Genomic DNA, 16,106 nt, shown 5'->3' on the forward strand with positions numbered 1-16,106 from the left:
TTGCAGATTTTGTGGCGCGCTGTAACCATGAAATAGGCTCTGGTAATTATTTAGGATGTGTAGATGCATTTTTCGCTCTACCTCGAGAGATCTCTCCTGTAAGCTCTCTTAGCTTGGTAGGCAACTTGATACAAGGCCACTCCGACAATCAAGTTAGAATTAGTATCGAACTAATAAAAAATTCTCAGAAAAGAATTTTTCTAACCTTTGATATGAATTGCAACTTAGTATTTATAGGAGTTCTGATTGATGGATTTTTCAAGATATTCTCAATGACCTCTTTCAGAATGGTTAACCTGCTCTTTAACCTGACAGTTGCAAGAGTTGCTACAATTGCCCTGACAGGTCTGAGGTAGTTACAACCGATCTGTCAGGCTATGGGTTGTCACGTCTGTTCCATCAGTGACAGTGATGTCTCCTTTGTCACATCAACATAGAGTGGGTCTGTGCTAGTTTTAACCGATCGGTAAGCCTCGGTAGTTTTCCACGTAACTTGGTGGGTTGGTAATTATTTTTTTCTTGGGTGTCATGTGTCAGTAGCTCCGAGAATTACCCTTCACAGGATGCATGGGAGCTTTCTAGCACTCTGAATGTTTCTGTTGTCATGCTTGTGTCAACCAATCAACGAGCATGAGGTACAATGTTGTTGTTGGACTTTCTTTGCACTTATGTCTTGTCTTTGTTTATTCTCTGTAAACTTGAATAATACCTCTTCGAGTTTGGAACTCTACATTATATCATGATAGAATTATTCTTAACTTGTCAAATATTCCATTATATCTAACTCTTGGAGGGATTTTTTTCTTTTGTTGAATCAAGTTTTCTTTGTAAGAATAAGAATTAAACATTTCCTTATTGTTGTTGGTTCAGATTAAACAGGGGAGATACATTAATACATAACATAATTTTTGTAAGAATAAGAACACATTGAACGTATATATCAGTTCTTTATTGTTGTTGTTGTTGTTTTTTTTTTTTTTTCTAATAAATTTTTTCTTTGTTTATTATGTAAATATATTTTTGTAAAACTTTAAATAATATTTTACACAAGGTTGTATGTAGGGCTATCAACGAATGCTTATTGGTTCAGATACAGTAATATCTGAATCCGAATCCAAATTTTTTATCTGATATCCGAATTCGAATTCAAATCCGATGGATATTCTAAAATTCTATTCGATTATAATTCAAATAATTTGTATATTAAAAAAAATACAATTTTTCCTTATCCGACTGATTTTTAATTATAAAAAAATATCTATTATATATTATACTATGTATATAATAAATATATCAAATAAAATAATATATATTATATATTATATAAAACATAAATAAAATAAAATAATATATATTATATATTATTTTGAATCGGACATTATTGGATTTGAAATGTTATCCAAATCCGTATCCGATAAGGATTTGAATATATAAAATTATCCGAATACGAATCCGATATGCAAAAAATTTGTATAATATCCGATTTTTCGAATTTGAATTTTCGACTATCCATTGACATCCCTAATTTTTAGTCTGCTCCCATTTTACAAGCCAGTAGTAGTCCATTTTCTCTGGACATTTTGGTACTCAATTAGTCCAGAATGTGCATAGAGGTGAAACTAAAAATGATTCACTCTCATCCCAATTTGTTGGTTACGTTTAAAAATTGGCAGATATGATGAAATTTTGGTTTTATAAAAATTAGTATTCTTCCTCTATTACTTGTAGGCTTCTGGCTACATTCATTGATAGATAGTAAGGTCCCTGTTAGGAATTTTTATTTTATATTTTAGTTACTCGTTTTTTTTTTTCATACAACCCCACTCTATTTCCTTGTTCTTTCTGATGAAACCAAAGTCATCTTGGTCTAGCAAACTTCTCTTTCAACGCACAACCCTTTTGGGTTTATGCCCATTACTTAAGAAACAAGTAGAAGACGAAAAGGTTACCCGCCAATGACTCAAGATGAGTAGGATTTCTTCTTTCTTTTGAGGCATTATTGAATGAATTAAATACTCTAGTGGAGTGTAAAATGGATCTTCTAACAGTACTCAATCAAAGTAGAAAAAAACAAGTTTCACTCCAATTGAGCACAATGAATGAAAGAAGAGGCTCGCCATTTTAAGCAATACATCGATCCCTTCTGGTTTATTCCCAATCCTCACGCTACAGTTTGGTCTGCTTCCCTATGGGAAGCTTGGTCAAAGTCGCAAAGGGACGGCATCTAAACCACTGCTTGGCCATTTAAGCAGGCTCACTTCAGTTAATGAAACAGGCATTAACAATCTACCTGATTCGATTCTTCTAGCCTACAGTTCCATAACACTCTGCCTATGTCACATCCAGATGATGATGTCTGTGTCTGCCCACCATTCAGATAAGGCCTCGATGTGAAACACATTCATTGAGCACAACCAATCAGTGACTGTCTGTAAATACTAAATCGTTGGAGAAAGTTAGAGAATGAACACATGGTGTACGAACGAGAGTTGACAACTTACACTACTACGGCTAAGCATGCTTGATGTTTAACAAAAAGGGAAGAAAAAAAAAAATCCAAAAGTGGTTTATTTTATTTTATGGCAATTTGGAATTCCGGGACTTTGGAGGATGGTCAGAGCCTTATTTCCCTGTCAAACCAGTTAAGGTTTGGTTTGCGGCTGTAAGTCCACTCTCAACGGACTTACGGAGAGTGGAGAAACTGGAACTAAAGCAACTTGGTGATTAAGAACATTCATTCATACCATCTGGTGGGGGCAATAAATTGAACTTTTCACGGCACAATAAACAAAGTCTGCATACAAACATGAGGAAAATTGTATAATTTCACTGCCAAACTCATTTATCCTTATGATCACTGTTTTCCGACTGCTAACATGGGTCAGAATTTGATTATTCCCCATCCCTGGCATGAAGACTTCAATCGGAGCTCCTCCAAGATTCCATAAACATGAACAGCAATAATAAATGATCAAAAGAATCCTTTAGGTTGACAAAAACTTGAATACAAAGGTTAAAAAAAAAAGACACAGAAAAAAGGGGGCGCAAAACACAAGACCAAAAAATAAATAAAAAATACTATACACCTTCAGCTTCTGCTCTTCTTGGCCTCCCAGGCTGTGACATCTTTAAGAGCCTCTTGGGCATCAATTTCCCTCCCGCGGCTGAAAAGGGCAGCAGCATGCAGATAGGAGGCTGTGGGCCACTCAGGGGATATGACTTGGGCTTGCATTGCATCCCCAAGGGCTTCTCGTGGCATGTCACTCATCAAGTAAGACAAGCAGCGCCGAGCAAATGCTGTCGATGATACCATGGTTCCACCATCAATGAACTGTCCAAAAGACACGCAAAAAATAGTTTGTATCATTACATGATGAATGAACAGATCAAACTCTAGAGGGGGCTGCTTAAGCTGTTGCAACTTGAAACTCACCTAAGGATTCTAAGCTAGAAAACCATGACTTGTTAGTTCGAACTAATGGGAGTCTTATTATATTAAAAGAAATAAGTCTTGTGGTTTTTAATGTTATAAGGGCTGAGGTACCCCTTCAACTCAACCTTAATCATGATTAAGTGGCACCTATTGGAGAATTCCTCAAGTAGTCAATCTAATTCAGTTCTAGACAACTATGTGACATGGAAACTATTTCCTGAAAATGTTTCATGGTCAAGAACATAAACGATGTAAATAAAGCTACATACAAGATTTCATTTCATCATTTGCTGTCCCTTAGGATTAAGTATATGGTACATATTTACAAATGCATTTCTATTGGTCTAGGCTAAAAGGCATATTTAAATAATATCCACACAAGATGTTATCTAAATTTTCATGTAAATATATGAAAATGTCACATTTTAACAAAGATCACTATGTCCAGCAGCTCATCTCTTATTTACATTTCTAAAATGCAAAGCCAAACCCTAACTATGGCTAATAATCATTTACACAGCTTGGTGGGTTCTCCTGCTAAGGACTTACATGAGTGTAGCAATCAATGGCAGTCGCAAAATCTTTTGCTCGAAAAGCAGTGTCTCCATGTTTCTTAGAATTCAAGGTCTCCTGCATTTGGTCCGTCCACATTTGAAAAGAAAGCTACAGAGCAAGCAATAATGAGTAACATCAGGAGTTGAGCAATATCGAACTAGAGTATCCAAGGGAAATTGAACTTGAGGAAACCAAAAAAATTGGAGAAGAATCAAGGAATACATGCCCTATTAAGATGAATGAGAAAATAAGCACATGATATTATTATTATAAATAAATAAATAAATAATGCCCCATGCATACATGTTTTCTCAAAAGGAGACAGACTGAAAGATGGAAACTATGAGGTACCTGAAGTGACTGGCAATTACTAGCATTTATTAATTTATTTATCTGAATAAGGCAAAATAATGTGACGTATAGAGATAAAGGCCAGTGAAAAAGAAGAAGGAATTCAGATAAAGAAATTGCTAACCTCATTAGCAATCCCCTCATCATCCCTGTATCCAGCCTTCTCCAATATTTCATGCATGGCAGTGAGATCCATTCTGGAGCAGGCTTCACCTAAAGGTGTTAACGACAATGGCTGCATTGAGGATTCACTTCCATGTGGAATACCCAATAGAACATATGATGGAGCCTGTGAATAAGTAAATGATTAAACTATATGATATATACTTTCCAGCAGTCTATTGCAACTGTAAAAGTGCACAACAGCTTTTAAAAACAAAAGTCTGCCTTTCAGAATTATGATTAAAAAAGAGGATCATCAAATATAGCACCTTTATCTGTCAAATTTACTATCATTTGACACCTACTTGGGAAAAACAAATCAGTAATAATAGCATCTCCTTCCAAATTTAGTTAACGGAAATTTCTCATAGACTCATACTAGCCTAACTTCTACTTAAATAACAATTACCTGTACCACATGGAGGGAGTGAAAGAGTATCATAGGTGCTACATAGAGTTTAAATTTACCCATAAAAAAAGAATAGGGTCTCAGTGGAACAAAAATAGTTTTCATTAAAAAAAAAAAATGGTAGGTAAAAGAAATTTTATTAAGAATTCAAAAAATAATTTTATTTAAAAGTAAAAAGGCAGATTGACAAATTCATTATTTTTTCATGGAAAGGAATCTCTCAGTGTGTAACAAAACATCAACATTTGTTGCGTTCATGAGCTTAGAAAACATTATGTATTATTGACCAACTACAAAGAGATTGCTTCTTGTGATAACAATGTTTGATTGTTGCCATAACAATGTTTTACCTCTGTTTCCTTCTGAAGAGAAGTAAGAGCAGTCACAAGAGACTTTGCATTTGACCTCTCACGAGGTTCATATTGTAGACAACGAGAAGCTAATCGTACCAACTCTGTTCCATCATCATTTGAGAAATGACCCTCCAAACAAGAATCCATCAGCATCAGAAAATTCTTACCACGTATCAGGTCAAGTGCCTGGAAAACAGTTATAAGGGAAGTGTCAATCCCATGAATCAGATCTTTAGAATATAATATGAACAACAATGTGGAGGAAAATTTTGCACCAGAAGCTCTGAAGCTGATTAGTTTCTGACAATTAAACTTGGGAATGACTATAGGCTTTCATGGTTGAAGGTCTAGGTGCTTTAAAAATTGATGTCTGAATTCTCTATTCCAAACCCCCTTTTTCTTTTTGGTCTTATAGCCAAGAATCTTCCATTGGAATGTACAAATTTCAATCGGAGCTAACAGAGTGGAAGGGAACTCACATGACTTGGGGGAATATGTTTGCCACTAAGAAGATCAAGCAATAGAGTGCCAAAGCTGTAAACTACACTTTCTGGTGTGACTCTTCCTGTCAAGTAGGTAAAGAAAAGAACACCTAGGTGAGTTTAAATTGAAAATTAGTAAACAAGTAATTAATAGCTTATAAGTCTATAAACCAACTCCATACATATTGAAGTTCTAAGATTAAAAATCTTTGAACTTACCACAAAAAGCTAAATTAAACTCTTCTAGTACCACAAAAAAAAAAAAAATCTGCACCAAAGAAGTCCAACAACAGTGGCCTAAGAAAGTGCCCTTTAGTGAAAGTGGTCAAAGAAGCTCAAGAAGAATGGCTTATGGTTATTTATCTAGTTAAAGGTGGAACGACAATAGAAGGCCTTAACAAGGCTAGATCAACCAAAACAGAACTTCTTACTAAAGCTTTGACATAAACTACAATAGTTGAAATTTTTTTCAAGTCGTGAAACCGTCAAATGGATCAAAATCAAGATGTGTAAAACATATATAGATCAGCAACAATAATTAAAAAAAAAAATCAAAGACTTGTAGTTTTGTAAGGGAGAAGTAATTACCTGTCCTCAAGTACTCTGGAGGGGTGAAAGCCAAGTTGGTACTGTAACTCTTTCCATCTCTGCTATTCTTCATGAGGCCAAAGCATGAGAGCCTGGGATTACCGTCCTGTCAAGTGGGAGTAGCAGATTCACACAAAAATAAGGGGATGGAGAACAGTAAGTAGATTAGGAGAAGGGATGGGATGTAAAAGACAATTTGACCTGATCAAACAAGACTCGATAGGCATTGAGATCATGATACAATCCCCGTCCTTTAGTGCTGCAATGTTCCAAAGCTTGTGCCAAATACAATGCAACTCTCAACCTCATTGCCCATTTCATGGGCTGGGTCTCCCCTAATCCAATTCAACCAAATAACAACCAATCATGAGGATGATAAAATCTGCCACATACTATATTAAGTTGAACTCCAAACAAGAATATGAAAGAGTGTTCTTTTGTCCATCACAAAGTTTATAACTCTTAAATCTTAAATGAAATTAAAGAATTTGCTAATGCATCTACTAATTGATTTTATATATAGAAAAAAGAAAAAGAAAAAAGAAAAAAGAAAAAAAGAATTGTATTGGAACTTGGAAGCGTAATTAAGGAAATGGAAGCCTACAATGGAAGAGATGCTTGGCCAGGGTCTCGTTGGGCATGAACTCTGCAACAAGCAATCTCTCAGTGCCTTGGCAACAACATCCAATCAGATTCGCCAATCGCTCACTCCTTAGCTGACCAACTGATCTGGCTTCCTCCTACAATACAATACAATACAACACAACACAACTCAATGCATTATGAAAATAGATGAAGGGTGAAGAATGAATGGTGAATGGGTGGGGGGGAACTAACAAGGAATTGGCGAGAATCGGGCCAGGCAGACTTGTTAAATCTCTTGACGGCAATCCAACGATCATTATCAAGTTTTCCTTTGTAAACAACATTGGGAGCTTTCTCTCCATGCTCGGAGACGATGTATTCAACCGAAAATCCAGAGGTTGCAACACTAAGCTGCTCCAAGTTATATTCTGTAAACCCAGGCAACGATTCCCCTAACTAAAATTGGATCCCCCAGTTTGTTTAATGTACTTTGACATGTGCTCTCAGGGAACTTGTTAAGAAAATCCATATATTAATCCCTCTCATTTTCTTTAATAAATGATTGTGATCTTGAGATATTAACATGTCGATTGACTTTGATGAACCTGCATTAATGTTTTAAAGATTAGAATAAGAAGAAATTAAAAGCATTATTTTGCTTAATGTTTCATATCAATAAATTAAACATAACAACAATGAAGAAATTGAGATGAATAAATGGAAAAACTAAAATATATATATATATGGGTCCCATTCAATGGCCAACAGTTTGGCAAACATTTTGGCAAACACTTTTTAAAAACATGGGTTAGAGGTCTTGGAATGGGCTGATTTTTGGTGAGGATGATCTTTACGGTGAGGAGATCATCCTCACCAAAAATCAGCTCATTCCAAAACTTCTAGCCCCAGTTTACAAGTTGAATCGTGAACCGTCCATTTTTTGTAAATCATTTTTGATGGGGTTAGAAGTTTTGGAATGGGCTGATTTTTGGTGAGGATGATCTCTACGGTGAGGAGATCATCCTCACCAAAAATTAGCTCATTCCAAAACTTCTAGCCCCAGTTTACAAGTTGAAAAATCGTGAACCGTCCATTTTTTGTAAATCATTTTTGATGGGGTTAGAAGTTTTGGAATGGGCTGATTTTTGGTGATGATGATCTCCTCACCGTAGAGATCATCCTCACCAAAAATCAGCCCATTCCAAGACCTCTAACCCATCTTTTGAAAAATGTGTTTGCCAAAATGTTTGCCAAACTGTTGGCCATTGAACGCTACCCATATATATATATATATATATATATATATATAAAGTTTGATATGAAAACATTTAAAAATGTCGACTGAGATGGTTTGAACATGTATAATGAAAGTTGATTACATTCTTAAGAAATACTCAAGTCAACAAAATAAAAATTCAAAAACTGGTTGATGAAAATAGTAAAAGCATATATAAATTTTGGATTTCTTAGATGGAATTTTAGTAAAGGTAGTAAGTTTAGTTAGGCTCTCCATCGTCTCTTCCAATTCAATCCTGTTTAGGACACTGGAATTGGGTTATAGTTTTTTGGGTTCTTCCAGGCATTCCAAGTATCTGAGAAAATGCCACAAAGAGCCCGCCACCTTTGTTTTTGTAAAATTTTGTAGACTATAGCATTTGAGAATAATTGGTCCACCCTCCTCTCTGCTATAGTAAAAGGAAATCTGGAAGGGAATTGTGTGCTTTGCATGCAAATCACAGTATGTTAGAACATTGAAATCATCCCTAATATGGTAAAGCGTGATACAAATGTTAAAAGGGGCCACACAAGCTTCACTTGAGTCCATTCAAACTTTTTTTTAAGGAAACGTGATGCATAGAAAGGTAGGTTGTTTCTATATTAGTTAAGGAAGGAAAGTAACAATGTAAAAAGGCAAAATTAAAATTTTGGGTTGGACAGTACACACCAATTTTGGATGTGTAATTCTTGATAAGAGGCAGCATAGAAAAGCAGTTTAGTATTAAAAAAAGGTTGATATTAAATTGTTTATTTATGTTGTGTCCAATGCACATCAATTGGTGGTGTATATTGAAAAATAAAATTAAGTGTAATGGGTTGGGTGTGTCTCAGGTACATAAGTCCTTATGTGTTGAAACCACAAGAGCTCGGCAGGAACATTAAAAGAAGGTAAAATTAATGTATTGGATTAGTCACTACAAAAAATTGCAAAATAGGAATATACGTTTAAAACGGCATTAAGCCGTTTTTATTTAAAAACGGTATTAAACCGTTTTACTTATTAAAACTGTTTTATTTGTATTTTAAACGACCCAATCTCCATCTCATTATGTTGGAACGAACCTTTCTCTCATTCTCTCTCTCTCAGCCGCTCCCTCGATCAAACTCTCTCTCTTGATCGAACTCTCGATTACCATGCACAAACTTTACTAACTTTCTAAGTTGGCAACTTCGAACTAATTGAATTTCAAAAAAAAAATAATCGTGTTTTAGCTGACATTTCAGTTTTGGCCAAAATTGGCAATGAGTAGTACTCACCCTGATGCTCCCTTAATCAGGCTAATGCTTCCAAAGCAGCACATAGGGGTATGTTGGCTTGCCAGAAATTCTTATATTCCTAATCTTGATTAATCTTTGCGTTGGGTTTTTCTGGTTTGTTTGATCTAGATTTTTCATGATATGAGAAATTAACTATCACATGATTCATTGGAACTGCATCATCGCTTCTTTTGTGGTCTGCAAGTGTGTGAAGGTGGGTTTTGAACACTACTCTATGGTATTACCAATCAATGATTGTACCAACTAATGATTGGTGTTGCCACTAATAAGCATGTTTTTAAGAAGATCAATAACTAAAAGGTGCAGGTTGGGTTGAAACCAGGTTTCTGATATACACACTCGCAAAAAATTACCTACTCATCAACGTGGCACTATCAGTTTGTTGGTGTAATGAATGAATTTTCAATTATCACACTCAAATCATCCATAGTACTAAGTAACTAGTAATGTTGGGAATTTATGATGCATGTGCATACTATTATGCCAACATTATTAGCCAATTGTTGGTAGTACTGGAGAAGGAAAGACATCATTGGCATCAGCGATGCTTGGGGAATTGTCTCCAATAGCAGATGCAAGTGTCATTATTCAGGGAACTGTTGCTTATGTTCCACAAATTTCATGGATTTTCAATGAAACTGTGAGTCGCAATATTTTTATAGTTTTTCTCGTGTTGTTATTTGAAGGCGGATATGGTAGCTAGATAGCTCTCATATTTAATTCATCTTGTAGGTTCCAACCTTCTAACACTGTAAATCTCACAATCCTTGATGTTGCAACCATGCTCAAGTAAGAAATAAATATTCTGGTTGCTTATATCACTATAGTTTCGGCAATATGGATTGTGGGATCTACGGTGTTGGAACTAGTTTAACCACTTTAGTTACTTACCAGTACAAGTAGGATGACTCCAAAATATTTGGTGTAGGAAGCATGACCATATAAGCAATAAACATTTTGGTTGCTCATATCACAATGGTTCTCCCACTATGGGTGGAAGGATCCGCGGTGTTGGAACCATTTCGACCACTTCAATGGAATGGCTTTGCATGTTATTTGTACTCTACTTTATAAAATTGCTAACTGTTACAAGTCTTGGATCCAAATCATACCCATTTAGGTACGTCAGAATATATTATTTGGATTTGTTTTCAAAGCAGCATGATATGAGAAAGCAATAGAAGTGACTGCATTGCAGCATGACCTTGACTTACTTCCTGTAAGTATTTATATTGCACCAGTAATCTTCAAGTTATTTGATGGTAATACATGTGCACTTGTAATGTTCCCATTAAAGTTTTACTCTTATCATTTTGTGGCCTACATATCAGTATGACTGACACACGTACTATATCAGGGTGGTGATCTCACAGAGATTGGTGAACGGGGATTGGTGAACGGGGAGTTAATATTAGTGGTGGGCAAAAGCAAAGAGTTTCCATGGCTAGGGCTGTATATTCCAATTCGGACGTATATATCTTTGATGACCCCTTAAGTGCTCTAGATGCTCATGTTGGTCGTGGAATTATTGAAATACTTTTTTCTAGTATTTTAGGTGTCAATTTATCTGACAAAGTTCTTTTAGAATTATTAGAGCAGGGAATTATTGAAATACCTTTTTCTTTTCTTTTAATCAAATCTTTTCTTTTTCACATTTGTTTACTGTGTTTTTCTTCTATTTCTTAATTAATCGTTCTCTTTTCCTTTTCAAGTTAAATATACTTGATGGTATCCTTACTCCAGTTTATGTTTTGATCTCTAGCTTGCCGAGATGGATGGATCATCAACAATGCCACCATCTATTCTTCGAGTCCTTAATTTCAGAGCATGCAGAGGTAGACATGTTTAAATCCTCCAATCTTTATATGAGTTTTATGTGATATTGATATGTGGTTTACTCAACCTTTATTAAATTGAGTTGTTCAAGGAATAGGATGAGATTTCGTTTTCTGTGTTGTGAATGGTTGTTGTCCAACAAACATCCACAGTAGTTACAGGTATTTTTTCATGTTACAGCAAACAGCTGGGAAAGTGGGTTGTTTATTCTGTTCTTAGTTATATTTGCCATCATCGCTGCTGGTTATGTACTTAAAAAGGTGCTACGTGACCTCCAATTTTTCTGGAACAGCTACCCAATAACTTTCACTGAACTAATATGCATTGACACTGGGATTTTCTCTTGTTCTCACTGTATTTAATGATACTGCTTATGTTTCAGTGTCTTCCTTATTTTACACTGTACATCTTTGTTGTAAGGGTTAGAGGATCCTACAAGGAGCAATACAAGCTTTTCTTAAGTTGTTCATTCATTATTACCTCTGTGACCCCCCCCCCCCCCCAGCTGCCAATGGAATTGTCAATAGCTGTTAATACATCTTTGATTGCATTAGCATGGTGTGGGATATTCTGCACTGAGCCATTCCGAATTCCATTTGTTGGGAAGGTCAATCGTATCTACTTCAATAATTATAATTGGTCATTGTCCTGTTCTGATGCTTCCTTCCTACTTCGTTCTTTGTAGTTGTGATGCAAATGCCTACAACAACATAGACTATTGGAATTGGGATTTTTTTATTTATTTTACTAATACTATAATTTAGTCACCAATGGAATATTTTGGAGCGCAGTAGATTGAATTTTTGAGTAAATGTTTGTTCTTCCACTTTGGCACATGTTCTGTTATTGAATGAGTGGTTAACTTTCCATTTATGGGATTAACGCAAGGACACAGTTCGTGTGTGCTGGCGGGCCCTAGTCTGTTTCAGCTTATATTGTAACTTTCTTTATTTCAGGTTGACATATGTTGTTTTGACAACACAGGAACTCTTACGTCGGATGACATGGTACGTTCCAAGATTATGTCTTTGTGCTCATGAAGTAGTTACTACTCGATGTCATGAATTTTTTACTGGTGCTTTTTTCAGGAGTTTCAAGGAGTTGTTGGGCTGACTGACAATGTGAATTCAGCATCAGATATGACAAAAGTGCCCCTTCACAAAGTAGAAGTCCTTGCTGCTTGTCATGCATCGGTGTTTGTGTACAACAAGCTAGTATGCTAGTGTGTTGTTTCCTGAGATGAACTAGGTTTAGAAATTTGGTTCAATGTGACTTGCCTTACTGAGTTAGAAGCAAGTTTGCCAATTTACTAGTAGCTTTTTCTTCTAACAGAAGAAAAGCAGAAAATGATGGGTTTCCCTCTTGCAACTCAAAAATTATAACTAGTGTTCGTCATAGTAGGTCTAAAATTTAAACCTGATGCTGGATGATACTTTCTTACATGATTGCACCTCTACTTTATTTCTATGGGACTACATACTACATAAGCTTCCATCAAATATTTCTAATTTTATCCTTATACATCATTTTGTTTGGTTGTAGGTTGGTGATCCTCTTGAAAAGGATGCACTTAAGGGAATAGATTGGGCTTATACATCTGATGAGAAGGCTATTCCCAAAAAGTAAATTGCAATAAGAGTTTTCACTAGTAGATCAAAATATTTTCAACAACCAACTTTCCTTAATTTATCCGAATACTTTTCCTCTTGAGAGAACATTAAGGAACAATAACTAAGATTTTGATTTTTCTGCAACTGTAATATGGATTCTCAATTACAGTGGTAGCCATTATTAAAGTTTGGGAAATTATGTCTTGGTACTACAAATTAAGCGTACTCAGTTTTGGCGGGCTTGGTCCTTCAGTGGGTCTAAAATGGACATTGTGTTCATCTTAGAGGAGAGGTCATCCGCTATGTCGAGTTCCTTAAAATCGTGATATGGCATCTCCAAACTATGATGAACATCATCAATGATAACAACCCATCTCTTTATTTTTTTTTTCCTTGAAGTTCCTCTTTCCTCAATAGTCTCCTTCCATGAACCTTTGACCGCAACTTCTCCAAGCCATGTTAGGTGCAATGTTGACTTATGAACTACGTTACAAGGAGAGTAGACCATATCATGTGTATTACTGAACCCCAAGGAGTCGGCTTAGTGGCAAGCCGAGCCTTGATAAGTTCCGAGGGGGTGGTGCGTGTAACAGTGGGATTAGTCTCACCCAAAGGGTGGGGATACCAATGATAAGCCAAAAAATGTGTCTTACCGAGGAAAGCCTACCCTACGGAGTTTTACAAGGAGAGTAGACCATATCATCTTCTGCTTAGATTTTTTTTCTTTTTAAAAATCAGGGGAATATCCCTCTCTTCTTTGCTTTTTTTTGCTTCACTTCTAACACTCATTAATGGTTGTCCAGAAATTGCAAGAATCACAACGAAGACATCATTGCTTGATCAGCTCATAAAATTTTTTTTGCTTGGTTCAATAGGGGACTCAACTCAGTAGGTACATATTTTTATTTTTATTTTTTTAATGAGAAATTATCCACCCTTTTGTTCTTTTTTGAGCCTAGTGAGCACACCAAAAGGATATGAAAATTGTCTTTTTATCTTTTTATTGAATAAATTTCTGCTATAAATTTTTTTCTTTGATGAAATTTGAGTAAGTTTTTGAACAAAAGCAATTTTTTAAGTATTTAATGTCAATCGAACTCCTTTTTTGATTATCTTCAATCATGCCTATGATTTTGGTGCAGCATTACAGATTGGCATTGCATGCAACTAAACTAAATCCTCTCTCTTTTTCTTTTTTTTCAATAATTGTGGCAAACTTTTTTTTTTGTGTTTGTCTGCAGAAAGAACTTCATCCTTGTTGTTGGCAGGTTCATTCCTCTTAGAAGATTACATATGAGACATTGTAGCATAAGTAGTATATTTTTTGCTAATTTAGTTTAATTATTGAGCAGTGGCTCAAGTGTCTTTGGAGCATGTAAATAACTTGTTTCTTTTTTTGTGGTTCCATCTTGTAATGTATATATGGTAACATAAAGGAGTGATGGGTAGGTTTCTTATTTTGGGGGGGTGGTGGTGATTCACGGTGATAATTCTATTTTGTAATTTTGATGGTGAAGTACTTGGTGATTTTGTTAATTATGACTCATTGTAATTCTTTTTGTGTAAAAATAAATGTGATAGAGAACCTTGATGTTCTCTATTTGGGTCTATTTTGACCGCGGATGATAGGTGCGTAGAAAAAAACAATTAAAAATTAGTATTTTTTAAAAAAGTTTAGATATCGGTTTGTAACTGATGCCTAAAGTCTCAGATTTAGGACATCAGTTTTATAAACATCGGATTTTAAATTGATGTTTTAGATATTTTATATATATATATCTATATATATATAAATGCAGATTTGCAACGGTTTTGAGCCAATCCAAAATCTGATCTTTGGAACGGTTAAAAACCGTTCCAAATCGTGAGATCTAGAACGGTTCCTAACCGTCTAAATTCATTAATGACGCCTTGATGGTTTGTTAATCATTCCTAATTTCCATATTTGTTGTAGTGATAGATAATCCTACTTACAAGATTTATGCCATACACTCTTCTTTGAACGGTTGGTTTGGTTGTTCCCATTTCCCGCCCTGACAGACCATTCATCGTTCAATGAGTGGATTCAAATCAATGTCAATTCATTTCAATTATAAGGCGAAGAGTTAAATAGGTGTGTGTGTCAACAAAGGGCCTGATTGATTCAGCTACCAGAATCTGCTGTCAGCTTCTACTGTCAGAATCTGCTGTTAGAATCTGCTGTCAGAATCTGAGACACTGAAAAGCTTGCTTGATAGAGTTTTCTAAAAGTGCTGTGCTGTCAGAATCTGCTGTCAGAATCTGGTAATTACTGCTTGATACAGCTTCAAAAATTTGCTGTATTAGGGTAAAATGATCAAAATACCCTTAAGGTTGATAATGCACCCATAATACATTAAAAATTATCAGAATACCCCTATAATTATATAATTACACTAAATATATATAAATATAATAAAATTATTTTAAAATTAAAATAATTATTATTTTAATTTTAAAATGTCTATAAAAATTATAGAAAAATTTATAATTCTATAGAAATTTCGACAGCATCTCCTCTAAAAATGGACATATGAAATTTTCCTGATAAACAAAATACCTGCATAATTCACATTGTACATAACACAATCTCAAAGTCTTATCATCAAAATGCTAGCCTCAATCATTAACATCAACATGACCGTTGGGATGTTAGGGATTCTTAAGAGCAACTCCAAGAGAGATATCCACACCCATACCCATTTATGAGTCATCAAGTGCTTATGGATCGTCACTTTGGGTATCCATGAGGAATGCATTCCAACTGATAGTCTAAATTTTTTCCCTAAAAAAAGATGGGTAAAACTAAGTGGAGTTACCTATTTTGGGTCTTGAAAATTTAATGACCTAAAAATATATTGTTGGATAGGTAGTGTGTTGGAGACTCACATTTTGGACCCCACGAACCAAAATTGCAATTGAAAGGGGATGGGTAGTGGAATAGGTCATATGCTTGAAAATCAACTCACTTATTACCCAGTTAAAGAAGACCGAGTTCACTTGGCGACTTGAATGGCTTTTTGAACATTCAATTAAGGAACAGTTTTTATAGAATTGATAACATATAATTTTAGAAAGTGATCAATGTAAAGAGAGCAAAAAGACTAGACATTTAAGACCAGCAAAACTATCTTCTTAAAATAAATCTCTTTGAACCAGAGATAAATA

The 16,106-nt window shown here is 35.1% G+C and overlaps 1 protein-coding gene across 1 annotated transcript; it reads right to left on the reverse strand.

Moving 5' to 3' along the window:
• Nucleotides 1–2,785: 2,785 nt before the first annotated feature.
• LOC147410203 (serine/threonine-protein kinase BSK5-like) lies at nucleotides 2,786–10,059 on the reverse strand. Its single transcript, XM_086435293.1, has 10 exons — nucleotides 9,988–10,059; nucleotides 7,171–7,374; nucleotides 6,938–7,073; nucleotides 6,535–6,668; nucleotides 6,334–6,439; nucleotides 5,743–5,828; nucleotides 5,261–5,449; nucleotides 4,464–4,628; nucleotides 3,983–4,096; nucleotides 2,786–3,331 (listed from the first exon to the last, which is right to left on the reverse strand). Exons 1-10 carry the CDS (start codon nucleotides 10,057–10,059, stop codon nucleotides 3,089–3,091), a joined length of 1,449 nt encoding a protein of 482 aa, XP_086291419.1. The 3' UTR covers nucleotides 2,786–3,088.
• Between the last annotated feature and the right edge of the window lie 6,047 nt (nucleotides 10,060–16,106).

Source organism: Akebia trifoliata, chromosome 1, assembly GCF_017979445.1.
Source record: "Akebia trifoliata isolate Shusen 1 chromosome 1, ASM1797944v1, whole genome shotgun sequence".
Taxonomy (NCBI): Eukaryota; Viridiplantae; Streptophyta; class Magnoliopsida; order Ranunculales; family Lardizabalaceae; genus Akebia; species Akebia trifoliata.

Coding starts and splice junctions, on each gene's coding strand:
- LOC147410203 (XM_086435293.1), bottom strand. CDS start 10,059: ATGACACTTGCATCTGCTATTGGAGACAATTCCCCAAGCATCGCTGAT. Junction 7,375..9,987: donor ATGATGTCTTTCCTTCTCCA/GTACTACCAACA, acceptor ATCCAATTTTAG/TTAGGGGAATCGTTGCCTGG. Junction 5,829..6,333: donor TCCAGAGTACTTGAGGACAG/GTAATTACTTCT, acceptor CCTACTTGACAG/GAAGAGTCACACCAGAAAGT.